We start from the raw sequence: 16,907 nt of genomic DNA, 5'->3' as shown, positions 1-16,907 counted from the left end.
AAAAAAACCCGAGAAAGAACCGAGTTTTGATCAGTGTCAGTGAATGGAAGCAATAAAGCAGAACTTTTAAAACTAAAGTACCAAAGTTTTTAATTATTCATTCTGCTTGTGTGGTGTCATACTTAAGTGTAGTATAACTAACTGCTTCAATATTTCCAAATCAATGACTAAATGCTCGGAACTAAAAAGAATTCATCAGGCAGCTTAAGTCTTCCCAAAATTCAGACAGCGAGTGATTAAAGCTGCCACAGATGGTAGCATGCGTAGCAAGAGCTAAAGTGGCATGAAAAGAATCTACACGACAGAGAGACAGACAGAGAGAGAGAGAGAGAGAGACAAGACACGACCTGGAATAACAATGTAATCAAGGCAAGGTAATCATTTCAATCAAGCCAAAGTCGTATGCTACATAGCATAGCACTTAGTCTGACCACTCAACAGTTTGCCCCTTTGCCTTTGACAATGTCAAATTCACCACGCTCGCTTGCTCTCTCTCTCTCTAACTCAGTAACTCACCATGCGCTCAATTTACCCCGTTAGCGCTGCACAAAAGTGCGAGGCGAGCTTTTGGGACAGTCAACAGGGGTGAGTTTCTCAGCTGTGTGTTGAGTGTGCAGCGCGTGTGTTGAGTGAAAGAGCGTGAAGATTGAAAAGAGAGCGCTCACCAAGAGAGAGAGCGCTCATCGTTTTCACTCGAAGGGTGGCCAAGCTGAGTTGAGTTGAGCTGTTCATTTGGATGCTTAGCAATGTCGCTGTAATTTCGCCAGCGACAGTTCATTACGGTTTTCGTTTTCAAGGATATGCGATGCCCACGCTCTGGCCGCTCGCAAAAATAAAAACACACACACAACTCGCTTTCGATTGTCGTCTTTCTTCAGCGTGCGTTCGCGTTTCACATTTTTTTTTTTTGTATTGTTTGTGCTTTGATTTTGTAGTTGAAACTTAAAAGAGTGTTTCAGTGTTTTTTATTTATTATATTTTTATTGCAGTGTGTGTTGCCACAAAGGTAAAACAAACAAATGCTCTACTCGAAATAAAACTGCGGCTAAATAAAGTTGAAACTATATTTTTTTGCATTCATTTTTTGAAAGTGTGTTTGTTGTTCACTTTTTTGCAAGCAAACAAGTGTGAATAAGAATAAATAATGCTGCCAGAGAAGCAGAAGCAGAAGCAGAAGCAGAATGAGGATTAAAAACCATAAATCGAAACTAACAAAAGCAAACTAATCGCATTATCGGAATATGTTCGCAACACGCTCAATTTAAGCTAGACAACAGACAGAGAGAAAGAAAGAGAGAGAGATTTGAGGTGAGTTTGCAATTAAATCAAAAACTATATGTGCATCAAAAAATTACAAAAATAAAAGAAGAAGAGAGAGAAAACAATTGCACAGTTTGTGTGCAATTGTGCAGTTGATCCACTTGCTGGCATCCTTGCTGCTTCCTTTTCCGCTCCGCTTTCCGCTTTTCGTTACTCGCACATTTCCTTTACGCTTCTTTTTTTTTTTTTTTTGCTTTTCTTCAGTGTTTTTTTCCGGATATTTAACCTGTTTGGATCACCTGCAATATTTATGCAGATTCGCCTCCGTCCAACGGCAAATGCAATTTATGGCAAATCGCACATAAATCCATCGCTTCCACAATCTATAAATCAAGTGGGCTTTCCCCTCCCCTCCCTTCCCTTCCCCACCCTTCGCATTATATTTTCTCATTTTTTTTTCGCAAAATTTTCCCATGTTGACGTCAAGGTTGGTGGGTTCAATTAAGTGTGAAATTAACTGAAGCCGAGGCTGAGGCTGAACTGCGTTATCCCAATCGCAATCGCAATCGACAAGTTGGCAGCCCCGCTATTTTCTAAAACTACACGCCACGGTCATTAATAGAGAGCGTTCGCAGTGTTGCCAACTGCACTTAATTACGCCTAGTTGGCAACGCTGTGAACTTGCAATTACTTAACTGGTGATTAAATGCAGCTTGCGAATCTTAACCACAAGTTAAACTGCGGTTCATCAACTTCATTTGCAGTTGAGGACAACTATTAATTAAGCCTAATCAAATTTATTGACTACACAGAACACAGAAAGGTTCGACAATCACGATTTTGTTTTAGATACTGAGAATTTTGGTCCACAAAGTGCTTTAAGAATATGAAAATCTTAAGGTTTAAGTTAAAGAACATTTAAAATAAGAAACAAGTTCTTATTAAAAAGAAGTGTATAGTTTTAAGACCAAAAATCTTATTATAAAATAATAAAATTCCAGTTGGGGAGAACTATTAATTAAAACTAAGCAAGCAAAGAAAACAAAAAGGTTCGAAAATCAAGATTACTATGAATTTTGGTCTAGAAAATACTTTAAAAATATGAAAATTTAAATGTTACAAAGACATTTCAAGAATTTTTAATATAACACACAAGTTCTAATTCAAAAAAAGTGTAAAAATCTTATAGTTTTAAGACCAAAAATCGTATTATAAGATCAAAAAATTATTTTACTATATTTGATTGTTTGTTTTTTTTAAGATTTATTTATTACTTTACCATTTGGTAATTTACTTCAATAAAGAAATATTTATATTGAGAATGTTCGACTAACTGTAAACTATAACTATAAACGAAAACACTCAAATTTTAATAAAAAAAAAAAAAACTTTAAGGACTTTCGACGGACTGCAGAATTTTGTAGCCGAAATCTAGAATTTGTCATTTCTTAGACTTAGTTTTAAGAATTTGTTCTTCAAGTGGTCTTATTTGAAGAATAAAATTATTTAGACGAACGTTCTTGATTTTAGAACTTAGTCTTTTGATCATTAAACTGTCAATTTAAACGATTTAACACACAAATGTGAATGTTAAAATTGCAGTAGCTGAACCTTAAAGATGAGATACTTCTAAATATTAGTTAAAAACAATAAAATATTAATTGATTCACCAATGAGAAAAATAAGTTAATTTCAACTTGAATTCTTATTAGCAATACCAAAAGTAGTTGAAAAGGATTTGTTAAACGTTGTCCGCCTCAACTTTATGGGAAAACATTTCAAAATGCTTGAACGGTCTTGAACTTTGGCAAAGTTTTCCGCAGTTTTCCGCAGTTTTTCTCAGCTGACCCAATCGAATCGAATCGAATCGATTTGAATGGAGCCACAAGTTAAATTGCATGTCAAATGCTGTCTTTAAGCTAAGCATATTAATCCAATTATAAAATGAATAACGCTATGGCTCATTTAATCGCTTCGTCCTCTTCTTCATCCTTTCCAATCGAATTACTTGAATTCCTCCTTGTTCCTTGACAAACAGAGGCTCATTAAGTTTAACGATTAAATCGGGTTTTTTGTGTGTGTGTGTGTGTGTGTGTTAAGTTAATAACATTTGGGTTTTGCTATTAAGCCAATTGAAGTCATCATCAATTGAGACAAGCCAAAGAAAATCGCGTTCGCATTCATAGAAATTGTGTGGGGATAAACGCATCCAAAGTTTCTCAGTTTTCTGCGTGGGTTTTTTATCATTTGTTTTGGCTTCGCTTTATCTTTCTCTTTCACTTTCTATTTGTCTATCTCTGTCTATTTATTTTTTGAACATTCTTTGGTGAATTGTTCGTGTTCCCCAATAGAATTAAATAGCTTTCACAAACTTTAATTTGTTTTAACTTTTTGAACAAACGTTTTTACCTTGACTCATCCACAACTACAACATGAAAAAAAAAAACTATTTCATTTTGCGATGCGTCCACCAAACTCGACTAGTTGCATTACCTGTATTAAACTACTTGCGACTTCTATCATTGACCTCGTTGTGGGAGTGAAAATGAGAGAAGTTTCCCCAATGAACCTGAAGTTTAAGGATAAAAAAGAATCTTGGACGTTAAGTAAAATAAAGTGTGAAATACAAAAGTTTTGCAATGAGATAACAAGAAATAAAATACATATAGAATGGAACAAATGAAATTTAAAGATCTAAAATACATATAGAATGGAACAAATGAAAATTTAAAGACCTAAAATACATATAGAATGCAACAAATGAAATTTAAAGATCTAAAATATATATAGAATGGAACAAATGAAATTTAAAGATCTAAAATACATATAGAATGGAACAAATGAAATTTAAAGATCTAAAATACATATAGAATGGAACAAATGAAATTTAAAGTTCTAAAATACAAATAGAATGGAACACATGAAAATTTAAAGATCTAAAATACATATAGAATGGAACAAATGAAATTTAAAGATCTAAAATACATATAGAATGGAACAAATGAAAATTTAAAGATCTAAAATACATATAGAATGGAACAAATGAAATTTAAAGATCTAAAATACATATAGAATGGAACAAATGAAAATTTAAAGATCTAAAATACATATAGAATGGAACAAATGCAAATTTAAAGATCTAAAATACATATAGAATGGAAAAAAATTAAAATTTAAGGATCTAAAATACATATAGAATGGAACAAATGAAATTTAAAGATCTAAAATACATATAGAATGGAACAAATGAAAATTTAAAGATCTAAAATGTATTTTAGAATGGAACAAATGAAAATTTAAAGATCTAAAATACATATAGAATGGAACAAATGAAAATTTAAAGATCTAAAATACATATAGAATGGAACAAATGAAATCTAAAGATCTAAAATACATACAGAATGGAACAAATTAAAATTTAAAGATCTAAAATACATATAGAATGGAACAAATGAAAATTTAAAGATCTTTACTTTTTCAATATTTGTCGATGTGTCTTCAAAATCAATAAATAACGATGATTGAACAATACTCAAATAGTAAAGAAGAGAATTGACTTCAAATTTCATTTTAGCACTTCAAAGAGTTTCAAAATACGTGATGAAATACAAAAGAAAAAAAAAAAACATCTCCTTACCAAAGTTTAGGAAAATGCAACGAATAGGGAAAAAACTTTCTGTTTTATTACACATTTGGGAATAAAAGAGAGAGAGAACTCCATAAAAATCAAGCAAAAAATAATAATAAAAACGAAATAATGTGCCACAGTCTATAAGAAGCATGTCATAAAATGAATTATTCAACTAAATTACGATAGCATTATAGTTGCTGTCAACAACAGATCAATGTGCAAAGGCTTCTCCCCTTTATTCTATTCTTTTTTGGTTGCTTTGTAATCCATTTAGGTAAGACGGAGATTATAAAATTGCTGGAATTACACAAAACACAGAGACAGAGAGGAGTCCGGAAAATGCCAACACGAAGACATGATAAGTACATCGTACTTACATGCGAATGAGGATATACGTATCAAGTATACGACAGCGTGCATGTATGTGAGAAGCAATTACATATGAGAAGAGAAGAGAGTCGAGCATAGCTTGAAACAAAAAACAAAGAAAAAGCAGTAAGGGAGAGGGGAGGGGGTAACAACAACAAGCCAGCAAAAAAGTGCTCGAAGGGAGCCGGAAAAAGTTGTTCCTAGGTCCGTGCTAAGCTACCGAAAATGTCAAGCGGTTGAAGAAGTTTCTAATCTGTGAGAGAGACTCTGAACTCTGAGTCATACGCAAAGTAGAAGAATTTGATGTAATGAGCGCAAACACACACACACACACACACAGCAGGAGGGAGGAACAGGGTGTGGGGGACTCAGGGGTTGCTTGGTTGGGTCAAAGCCCCAAAAAAAAAGAGAAAAAAAGAAGGAAAAAAAAAAGATGAAAATGTGTACAAGACTTACTCGTAATGCGTAGAAAACAAAACAAAGCACGTTTTGCACTCAATGGGGCACAGCAGGTGCAGCACTAACCCAGGCCCGTTCTCCCCCAGGGGAGGGGGTAGGGGAAAGAGGGGGGGGGGGGGGATTTCACGGGGTTAGACGCAGCGTTAAGCGTTAAGAGCTAGTTAGTCAAAGTCAGGTAGAAGTAGCAGAAGAACACAACGAAACAACAAGAACAAGAGAACAAGAAGAAGAACAAGCAAGAAGAAGAAGCAGCTGTGGTAGAATATGAAGAACAACAAGCGAATACCTGATGATAATGACGATGCTGATGATGATGTTAATGGAAAGGGGAATGCTAAACTGGGTAAATAAAAGAAAGCGCCGCAAAAGACGTGACACAGTCTGCAGCTGGGAGTCAGTTGCTAATGTTCCGCTGTTGTTGTTGTTGCTGTTTATTCCTTTAAAGGCCAACATCATGATGACCACGCGAATGCTGATGATGATGATGATAGGGATGGGGGGGATGGGGGGATGGTTATGATGATGACTGCGAGCGAGAGAATTTCATAAAATGAAAATTTTTGCTATATAGTAGAGTAGAGAAGCCGCCATGAAGCTCATTTGACTTTTATTGCCGCTGTGAGTGCGACGCTGTGTATGTGTGTGTGTAAGTGTATGGGTTATGAGAAAATCCTGGCTGTTGTCCTTTAAGTGCAATTAGAATACGCAAAAAGCTTTAAGCCTTCCTTCCTTCCGCCTGTCTGTCTGTCGTGTGTTGTTCACATTGTTATCGTGTTGTCTCTCTCTCTCTAAAGCAAATAGTTGTTGCCTTTTAAATTCAGCTGCCTTTTCATCCTACTCCTCTATCTTACTCTTCCTCTTCCTTGTTGTTATATTTGTTGTAGTTCATCATTTTGTGTGATTTGGCAAAAAAAAATCAAATGTCAACAAGCAGGCAAGAAAAAGGGATGCGTACTGTACACACACACACACGCACACACACAACAGCAGCAGAGAAAACTTTGACAGAAATCAAAACCAAAATGAAACAACGCAAACGACACAGAAACCAACAAAAAAAAAAAAAATAACGGAAAAAAATAACAAAAAGGGCATCAGATGAGTGGAAGCTGAAGAAACAAAAACAACAACACGAAAAGTGACAACAACAACAATGAAGCGAGCGAATAAAAACAACAGCAACAATAACAAGAACAACAACAGCAACAACAACAACAACAACAACTTCACTAATACAATATTTATTACGGTGATTATGTCGTGAGCCAAGGGCAAACAGCAACGCCCACCACGACAAAAACCCAAACCGAAAGCCAAAGCCAAACCCACCACCCCACCTACTCACCACACACACACACGCACACACACACACATAGAGAGCAAACGCAGCAAAGTCAATGGCAAAGTGGAATTCGAAGGGAAGCAGCAGAGCGAAAAAGAGCGAGAGAGGCAAAAATGTAATAAGCAAGAGAACATTGAGCAAGTGTGAGAGAGCGCGTGGAGAGTGGGGGAGGGGGAGAAGGGGGGAAAGGGCAGCCCAGCCGCACATAAACTATGATGGACAAAGACAAAGATGGAGATGAAGACAAAGCTCAAGTCAAAGATGAAACTGTGGCTCAGCGAGACAGCGAAAGCGCGATGAAGATGGAGACGGGAGATGGGAGATGGAAGATGGGAGATGGAAGACAAAGTTAGCAAAAGGCTAAGGCTAAGCTATCGCCGTAGGAATCAACTTTAATTTCTTTTATTTCAGCTGTATTACGCCAATAAAAACTCGCTTTTAAATGGACTTTCTTGATAACTTATCGGTGTAGTCGTAGTTCTATCCTGCCCTCCTTCCCCCTTTAGTCCCCTTTCCTCTCCTTTCCACTTCACTCCTTTTATCCATTTTCAACTTTGTCCCCTCGATTTGCAGCTCAGCATCTAGTTACTATTGACAATGTCCGGTTTCCATCTTCCAACTTCGTCCATCATTCTTTGAAGTCGTCAAGTGTCAGTCAAGTTGTGTTAATTCCTGTGACCCAATTCGCAATTCGCAATTCTCAATTCCCCAGAGTCAAGCAGACAACTACTATGATAAAGAGCCTTACGCTTTTCAGGTGAAATGGCCGGACTCAACTCAACTCAACTCAGCTCAACCGGACCCAACCCCAAAACTCAATTAATACTGCACAACTTACAACATTAACTATTCGATGTACTTAAGTGCAGCACAGCTCTACACAGTAATGAGATACTAAAAGCTAAAGGAAATCAAAGAAAATACACAAATACTGAGATCAAAGCTCTAAAAAAAGGAATTGTTTAATCGGAAGAGAAGAAGAAGAATTTTTAAGGGTAAAAAGAAGATTAATATAGAGAAAACAAAATGTGGGATGCTTTGAAATATATGATATGTCCATAGGAGTTTTTAGAAAGAATAATGTGTTCGACTTTTGCTGATGAAATTTTAAAAAATTTTAAATATAAAAAACCCAAAAAAAAATATTGTAAACTAAATAAAAGAGAGAGAAGAAGAAGAATGTTTAAGGGTAAAAAGAAGATTGATATAGAGAAAACAAAATGTGGGATGCTTTGAAATATATGTCCATAGGAGTTTTTAGAAAGAATAATGAGTCTATATCGATGACTTTTTGCTGATGAAAGTTTGAAAATTTTTAAATATGAAAAGCACAAAACAAAATATTGTAAACTAAATAAAAACTTATACATTTTAAGTATATAAAAGAGTATTAAAACTCTTCCGCACTTAAATTCACATTCCTTTCTTTTAAAATTAGACTCATTATTTGAAATAATTTATCATAAATAAAAGGCCAATTGTTTTACCTTAGTAAAACACTTTTATTTAAAAAAAAAAAAAAGTTGTTTTCTCAATTAAACATTATTCCACTCACTTGTTGATACCATTTTTGTAGTACTATTTGCCCTGTGCTTTAAAATACGCCTCAATTTTACCGATCACCTCATCATTCGATGTCTTTTAAAGGTTGGGATTAACCAAAAATCATAGGGATTTCATTCTCGGGACGCCATCTGTGTGTCAGGGCGGAAACTTTTATATATGATTGATTCTTTTCAATCAATCAGTCACTAATATTTAAAAAAAAAAAAAGAATGTGAGTTTAGCAACTTAAAAATTCAAGTCAAAGCATTAAATTTTTTCAAAGCCATAAAAATCCGTAAATCCTTTAAATTAATGTAAGTGAATAACAAGAATTTAATGAAATACCCAATCGAAGTCTGAAGGCCCTTTAAAGGAATTTAAGCGAATAATCCATTTAAGTTCGAAAGTCATTTAAAAGAATTTAAGTGAATCACAAAGTACTTTAATAGAATTTAAGCAAATAACCCATCGAAGTCTGAAGGTCTCTTAAAAGAATGTTGGGCGAATAACCCATCGAATCCCGAAAGTCATTTAAAATAATTTATGCGAATAACCCATCGAATCATAAAGTAGTTTAATAGAATTTAAGCAAATAACCTATCGAAGTCTGAAGGTCTCTTAAAAGAATTTTGGGCGAATCCCGAAAGTCATTTAAAAGAATTTGAACAAATAACCCATCGAATCCTGAAAGTCCCTTAAATAGAATTTCAGCGAATACCTGCCATGAAAATCGCAATCTGCGAATGTAATCAAATGCCATTTATGTGCAACCAGTTGCAATTGATATCAAGTCATGTCAACTCTTCTTTCTCTAATTGCAGTTACGTAGACAAAACCAAACCCACAAAAAGGGAGGACAAAAAAAAAGCCAGCAAAGCCGATCAATTGCAAAACGCTGCCCGGGAGGAGGAGGGAGAAAAGAGGCGAAGGCAGTTCATTTGTTTGAAATACAATGAAGGTTTCGGATTACCATACCAGACCAGAATATCAAAGTCACGTCATCCCGTGCAAAGGATGAGGCGTTCAAGAGTTAATAGCGCATCATTAGCATCAGCATCAATCGCGGCCCAAACGCAGCTCTCACAGCTCTCCCACCGCCATCATCCAGAGACAACAACAACAACGACAACAACAACAGCAACAACAACAACAAGAAGGCAGCATCAACATCGAAACGAACTTCGATTCACTGAATTGAGGAGACGGAGACTGAGAGAGAGAGAAAGTCATCGTCAAGGTCTCAATCTGATTCGATTGCTTGCGGTTGTCGCTGTGATTGGACAACGTTTGGCTTTGGGTAAGTGTTGTGTACCACCGCCTAACACTAGATGGCGCCAGCGGCCAGCATCTAATTAGCAAACAGCAATCTCAATTTATTTCTTGCATAACTTTCCCCCCACATTTCTCGCATAACTTTGCAATTTATTGAGCGATTCTCTTGAAGTTTACGCCACACTTCACCAAAAATTATTAAAGTTCATTTATATAGAATATTCGAGGAAGTGTAATAAACTTCAAGCACAGAAATATTCAAAAGACAAAAAGCCTGCCAATAGTTTTTATACCCGCTACCCATAGGGTAGAAGGGTATTATAACTTTGTGCCGGCAGGAAATGTATGTAACAGGTTGAAGGAGGCATCTCCGACCCTATAAAGTATATATATTCTTGATCAGCGTCAACAGCCGAGACGATATAGCCATGTCCGTCTGTCCGTCCGTCCGTCTGTCCGTCTGTCCGTATGAACACCTAGATCTCAGAGACTATAAGAGATAGAGCTATAATTTTTTTTCGACAGCATTTGTTATGTTTGCACGCAGATCAAGTTTGTTTCAAATTTTTGCCACGCCCACTTCCGCCCCCGCAAATCAAAAAAATCGAATAACAAGCGTAATTTTAAAGCTAGAGTTCCGAATTTTGGTATATACAATAATTACTACAGTAGTTATGATTCCTGAACATTTGGTTGCGATCAGATAAAAATTGTTGAAGTTATTAAAGAAATTCTTTTGTATGGGCAAAAACGCCTACTTACTAGGGGTCTGAGTTGCTTTGGCCGACAATCTGGCACATTGTGCCGTTTATGGTATATTTTGAATGCGGTACTATATCGATATACCACATATACCATTTGGTATATTTTTTAGTATTTTTGTAGTATATTTGGTATATTTTGAGAAATATACCGCAAAATATATTGCTTTTATTCAAAATGGGTAGCGGGTATCTCACAGTCGAGTACACTCGACTGTAGCTTTCTTACTTGTTTCTTTCGTTGCTTAGCTGTCAACGTTTAGTCTAGCACATTTTTGTTTGCCACACACAACTTGTTCGCATGTCACTCAAGAATTAATACAGAAATAGTTCGATTTTTGATGATGGAAACTTTTCGGAATTTTCCCACTTAATGCTGTACCTTTGATGTTTCAATTAGTCCGAGAGCAGAATGTGAAAAGTAAACTAAAAACAAGTAAGAAAGCTACAGTCGAGTGTACTCGACTGTGAGATACCCGCTACCCATTTTGAATAAAAGCAAATATATTTTGTGATATAATTCTCAAAATATACCAAATATAGTGCAAAACAAGTAAGAAAGCTACAGTCGAGTGTGCTCGACTGTGAGATACCCGCTACCCATTTTTAATAAAGGCAAAATATTGCGGTATCATTTTCAATATACCGAAAATACTAAAAAATACTAAAAATATACCAAATGGTATGTTTGGTATATCAATATAGTACACCATTCAAAATATACCATAGACGGCACAATATACCAGATTGTCGGACCCCTAGTAAGTAGGCGCTTTTGCCCATACAAAAGTATTTCTTTAATAACTTCGACAATTTTTATCTGATCGGAACCAAATTTTCAGGAATCATAAATACTATACTTATTATTATATATACCAAAATTCGCAATTCTAGCTTTACAATTACGCTTGTTATTCGAATTTTATTGATTTGCGGGGGCGGAAGTGGGCGTGGCAAAAATTTGAAACAAACTTGATCTGCGTGCAAACATAACAAATACTGTCGAAAAAAAATTAAAGCTCTATCTCTTATAGTCTCTGAGATCTAAGTGTTCATACGGACGGACGGACGGACAGACGGACATGGCTGGATCGTCTCGGCTGTTTACGCTGATCAAAAGTATACTCTATAGAGTTGGAGATGTTTCCATCTGCCTGCTACATACATTTTCTGTCGTCACAAAATTATAATACCCTTCTACCCTATGGGTAGCGGGTATAAAAATAGAAAAGAGGAAATTCAAATCGTTTTAGGTTGGGCGGGTAAACAAACCAAGTTTGAACTGAATTGAACTGAACTTCCTTTAGGCACATCAGAGACGACAGCAGCAGCTGGAACATCAACGTCTGTGGCCATCGAACATAGTCGGAGCAATAATCACAACAATACGGAGAATAATTTCTATTTTGATGAGCATAATACGACAAAAACAATAACATTCATTCCTGTGGACACGTTAGCCACAATTCCGGACGTTGGCCAGATGCCAGATGCAACCACAACAACAACAACAACTATAACAACAACAACAACAACAATAGGAGCAGGAAGCACAACAGCAGGCAGAACAACGGCACAAGTTGCACTGACATCGGAACAACCATCGATGAGAGACCAAACAATTGGAATTATCAATAGCAACAATAACAACAATAATCATCATCATCATAGCACAACAATTAAAAGTTCAAGTGCAATTGATTCATTGGTCACATTGGGATTAGCGACAGCATCGTCATCATCAACATCATCATCATCCTCATCATCTTCATCCTCATCCTCATCATCGTCGTCGACAACGACGAAAAGTGCTCGGAGCACAGCAAAGCAACCAAACGATTCAACAAAGTCACGCAATCATTGGACATTTGGAGGCGCCCCCGATGCGGAACGTTCGCGGACATTTCGCAGCAAGTATCATCATGAGAACCACTACGGTCCCTTCTTCGAGGAGCCCTCCACCCAAATTGATCCCGGCAAGACGCTGGTCGCCGCCGTGCATCTCTTCACCGAAGCCGTGCTCAATTGTCGCGTCGGCATGTTGAAGGACAAAACTGTGAGTTCCCCAACATTCTAACATTCTATATTCATACTATATTCATATATAGCCTAAGGTTATTTTCATAAAATAATAATAATATTCGTAGAACAACAAAATATCCATAAAAAGTACATCTCATTGTTATTTCAATAAATTATAAAAATATGAATAAAAAAATAAAATGTTCTAAATTGAAAAGCTGAATCCCTATAAAATATACATACATACATACATACATACTATATAAAGATACTTTGACTCACCGTATTTCAAGATATATGTTTTTTAGACGCTTCACCTTTAAAACAAAAAAAATAGAAAAAAGAGTTAGAATAAAAAAATAAGGCAAAACATAAAATTTCTACTTCAAAAAAAAAAACTTGTATAAAGTAAACAAGAAAGCTACATTAGAAGAGTATGCTCGACTGTAAGATACCCGCTACCCAAATCAGTGCGGTATTATTCGGAAAATATACTGAATATAGCATAAAATACTAAAATATACCTAACACTCTATTATACTACACTCAAAAAACCGAAAGCTATGTTGCATACGTATATATTTATATCCAAAAAAAATCCAAAATATACCAAATACCATTTTTGGCTATATCATAATACAGACAAAATATACCATAGATTACAAAATATATCAGATTGTCACCAAAAGTGTAATAAAACATACCAAATTGTCAGCCCAAGGTGCAATTAATAAGTACAAAAGAATTTCTTGAATAACTTCTACAATTAATATCTGATCCCTATCAAATTTTCAGGAATCATAAATAATATAGTTATAATTATATGTACCAAATATCACCGCTATCGCATGTATATTAGGTTTTCTTTTTTACTATAGCTCAAAATGAAATAAATTATACATTTTTTTTCGTATTTCAAAATTGAAATTCAAAAAGTATACTTTATATACTTTGAATTTGAATATACGAATTTGAAATTCTAGACGTATACTTTATATACATTTTTCTAAAGTTAAATAAAGGATTAATAAAGGAAATTTCTTTTCGTTTTTCAAAATTGAAATTCTTGAAGAATACTTTATATACTTTTTTCTAAAGTTAAAAGTTAAACAAAGGATTAAGAAAGGAAATTTCTTTTCGTATTTCAAAATTAAAGTTCTAAAAGTATATATATACTTTTTTCTAAAGTTCAAAGTAATACAAATTATTAGTAAAGGAAATGTGTTTTCATATTTCAAAATTCTCTTTAGAAAGCACATTTTTTGAAGAAGTCAGCAGAGTTTGATTAAATCTCCCACTCTTTGCAGGTCATGTGGGTTAGAAGGACCACCGAGAAGGTCTCCCTGCTCACCGTTGGCAATGTGACGTACAGTGGAGATCCGCGCATTCGTGTCAAATTCCAATATCCAAACAATTGGCGTTTGCTCATCAATCCCACCCAGCGGGAAGATGCTGGCATCTATATGTGTCAGGTTTCAACGCATCCGCCGCGGGTCTTTACCACTAACCTCACCATATTGGGTAAGTTTTTCCATCCACTTAAGGTTAACAAGGTTCACAAGCAAATTTGTTATTTATTTCCAAGAAAGAAAAATCTTACTTTACATCAAAGGTTTCCAATGCAAAGCCTACAAATTAAGTACTTTTGAATCTGAAGTTCAGCCTTTTGATTAATATGATATCTAGAGTTCTTCAGACGACAATAAAATATTATTGTGATATCAACTCTAGAATTATATTAAGTCTAAAATGTCATTATTTAACCACAAGTTAAACTGCCTGTTAAACTTAACATATACTTTTTTTAGAGCCACCTTTACGCATTATTGATGAACATGAACGAGGCGTCGGTGATCGGTATTATAAATCGGGCAGCACCGTCGATCTGCAGTGCCAAATCTCTCGAAATTTCTTTCAAAAGGAACGCAACAATATCTTCAAATCAACCGAATCGGGCAAACTGAACGATACGGGCAACGAGCTGAATCTCAATTTGAATTTGATCAGCGATGCCAACCAAACGCATACGACTTTCACCAGCCAAGAGCTGGAGAAATACTTTACTAATTTTATTACCTGGGCCAAGGACGAGGAGCCACTTCAAGCACTGACCAATAGACGATCTAGGTAAAGTATTTTTTAAATTTTTTTTTTTTTTTGAGAATTTCAAAGTGTGTGAAACTATTGTAATATAAAACTCAGCTTCACTAAATTTCTACTAGTTTTAGCTGTTACTTTCTTCTAACTATATCTTATCGAAATCTTCTTTATCCTTATAGCGTATCCGATAAATGGCTGACTAGCCGCATTTCCATACCAGAAGCCAAACTCTCAGACAGCGGCAACTATTCATGTTCACTCGGCAGACTTTTTACCGTCATTGTTCAAGTCCAAGTTCTTACTGGTAATAATACCCGACATATGGCTTATCTTTCAATTAAAATCTTTCTTCTTTTTTTCAGGGGAATTACCGGCTGCAGTGCAACATAATTTAGCTCGTAAATCTGGCAGCTGTTTGCTATTATCCTGGAGTCTTTTCATCATTGTGATTTGCTTCTACATGCTCAAAAATCATTCTTCGCAATTTCATTCAATCAAAATATTGAGTGCTTGAGATAAGGAATTGCCAAAAAACCAAAAACATAATTGCCATAAAACATAAAACATAAAACATTCTAATACAATTTTGTCAAACGCATTCGACATTGTCCAAAGCAGCATCTGATATTCGTATATACATCGTATTCAAGAACAAGAAAAAAAATGAAAAAAACAAAAATGAAGAAAACATCATAAAGTGAAGAAACATATATACATACATATATACATAGGGATTTTCTATATCAATTTACACGACTTCCATTCACATTTTGAATTCCTATAATAAAGTCCTTGAGTCAAGTCGCAAATTATTCTTTTGTCTTTAGTAGCAGAAATCCGTTTATAAAACAAAAAACACACTTGACAAGAACTTGCCCAACTTTCTTATCTACATACCATATATGTTACTAATTATATTATAGAAAATTACAAGAACAACAACAAAATTAAGAAATTTGTATAAAAAAAAAGAAAAACGAAAACAACAAAAAATATAAATGAGTTAAGATTTGTTATAACAGAACTATTCGGAATTTCGAAACTGAGGAATTTTCGAATTGATCTGATTATGTTGGGTTCGATGTGTAAGTAAGAGTTAAACTATCACTTACATAAATTAAGTTATTATTTGTAGTATTTTTTAAGCAAAGTTTTTGTTTAGTTTTTTTTTTTTTTTTTGTGTGTGATTTTTGGCCAGATTAGTATGTTTGTAAATATTGTAAAATGTCAAGACGTTAAGGCGATAAATAAAAATGTGTAAAACCTGTGTGTACTTTACATAATCCTAACATTTTAATCCTCATTCCACTAGCCCAAATTATATTTACAACAACAACAACAAGAACAACAACAAAAAACATATTATTGTATAGTTAAAATGAATTTTCAATTGATTTGTATACATCACTAAGTTAATGGTAACCATTACAAAAACAAAAACAAAAAAACAACAACCCAAAACCAAACAAAATATTGTTAAATTGCGGTAATTGTGAATTGTCATGATTGTCGTCATGCTATATTACAAGTAAATCAAAATACATACTTTCAAATATAAGAACCATTCAAATTGTTTCACTTTGTCTTCGCCTCCTTATGAAATATGCAATCCTCTCAAATCATAAACATAAAAAAACAAGTAAGAAAGTTACAGTCGAGTGTGCTCGACTGTGAGATACCCGCTACCCATTTTGAATAAATGAAATATATTTTGCGGTATTTTCTCAAAATATACCAAATATACTGCAAAAATACTAAAAAATATACCGAATGGTATATGTGGTATATCGATATAGTACACCATTCAAAATATACCATAAACGGCACAATGTTCCAGATTGTCGGCCAAAGCAACTCAGACCCCTAGTACAAAAGTATTTCTTTAATAACTTCCACAACTTCTGATCGCAACCAAATTTTCAGGAATCATAAATACTATAGTAATTATTGTATATACCAAAATTCGTAGCTCTAGCTTTAAAATTACACTTGTTATTCGATTTTTTTGATTTGCGGGGGGCGGAAGTGGGCGTGGCAAAAATTTGAAACACACTTGATCTGCGTGCAAACATAACAAATGTTGTCGAAAAAAAATTATAGCTCTATCTCTTATAGTCTCTGAGATCTAGGTGTTCATACGGACAGA

The 16,907-nt window shown here is 34.8% G+C and overlaps 1 protein-coding gene across 1 annotated transcript; it reads left to right on the top strand.

Annotated features, from left to right (window-relative positions):
* The first annotated feature begins 1,172 nt into the window (after positions 1 to 1,172).
* On the top strand, positions 1,173 to 15,295 carry LOC117571721 (uncharacterized). The gene is made up of 7 exons (XM_034254048.2): positions 1,173 to 1,308; positions 9,428 to 9,903; positions 11,947 to 12,695; positions 13,969 to 14,182; positions 14,470 to 14,788; positions 14,941 to 15,065; positions 15,124 to 15,295. The coding sequence occupies exons 2-7, from the start codon at positions 9,621 to 9,623 to the stop codon at positions 15,273 to 15,275; spliced, it is 1,842 nt and encodes a 613-aa protein (XP_034109939.1). The 5' UTR covers positions 1,173 to 1,308; positions 9,428 to 9,620; the 3' UTR covers positions 15,276 to 15,295.
* The last annotated feature ends 1,612 nt before the right edge of the window (positions 15,296 to 16,907 follow it).

This window comes from Drosophila albomicans, chromosome X (assembly GCF_009650485.2).
Source record: "Drosophila albomicans strain 15112-1751.03 chromosome X, ASM965048v2, whole genome shotgun sequence".
NCBI classification, from domain to species: Eukaryota; Metazoa; Arthropoda; class Insecta; order Diptera; family Drosophilidae; genus Drosophila; species Drosophila albomicans.
Note: the sequence above shows the minus strand (reverse complement) of the source record. Positions and strands in the feature narration are given on the sequence as shown.

Bases quoted from the DNA above. Each gene is read 5' to 3' on its own strand.
- LOC117571721 (XM_034254048.2), top strand. From the start codon at position 9,621: ATGAGGCGTTCAAGAGTTAATAGCGCATCATTAGCATCAGCATCAATC. The intron at 14,183-14,469 runs GTAAGTTTTTCC...TACTTTTTTTAG, and splicing joins CACTAACCTCACCATATTGG to AGCCACCTTTACGCATTATT. The intron at 15,066-15,123 runs GTAATAATACCC...TCTTTTTTTCAG, and splicing joins TCAAGTCCAAGTTCTTACTG to GGGAATTACCGGCTGCAGTG.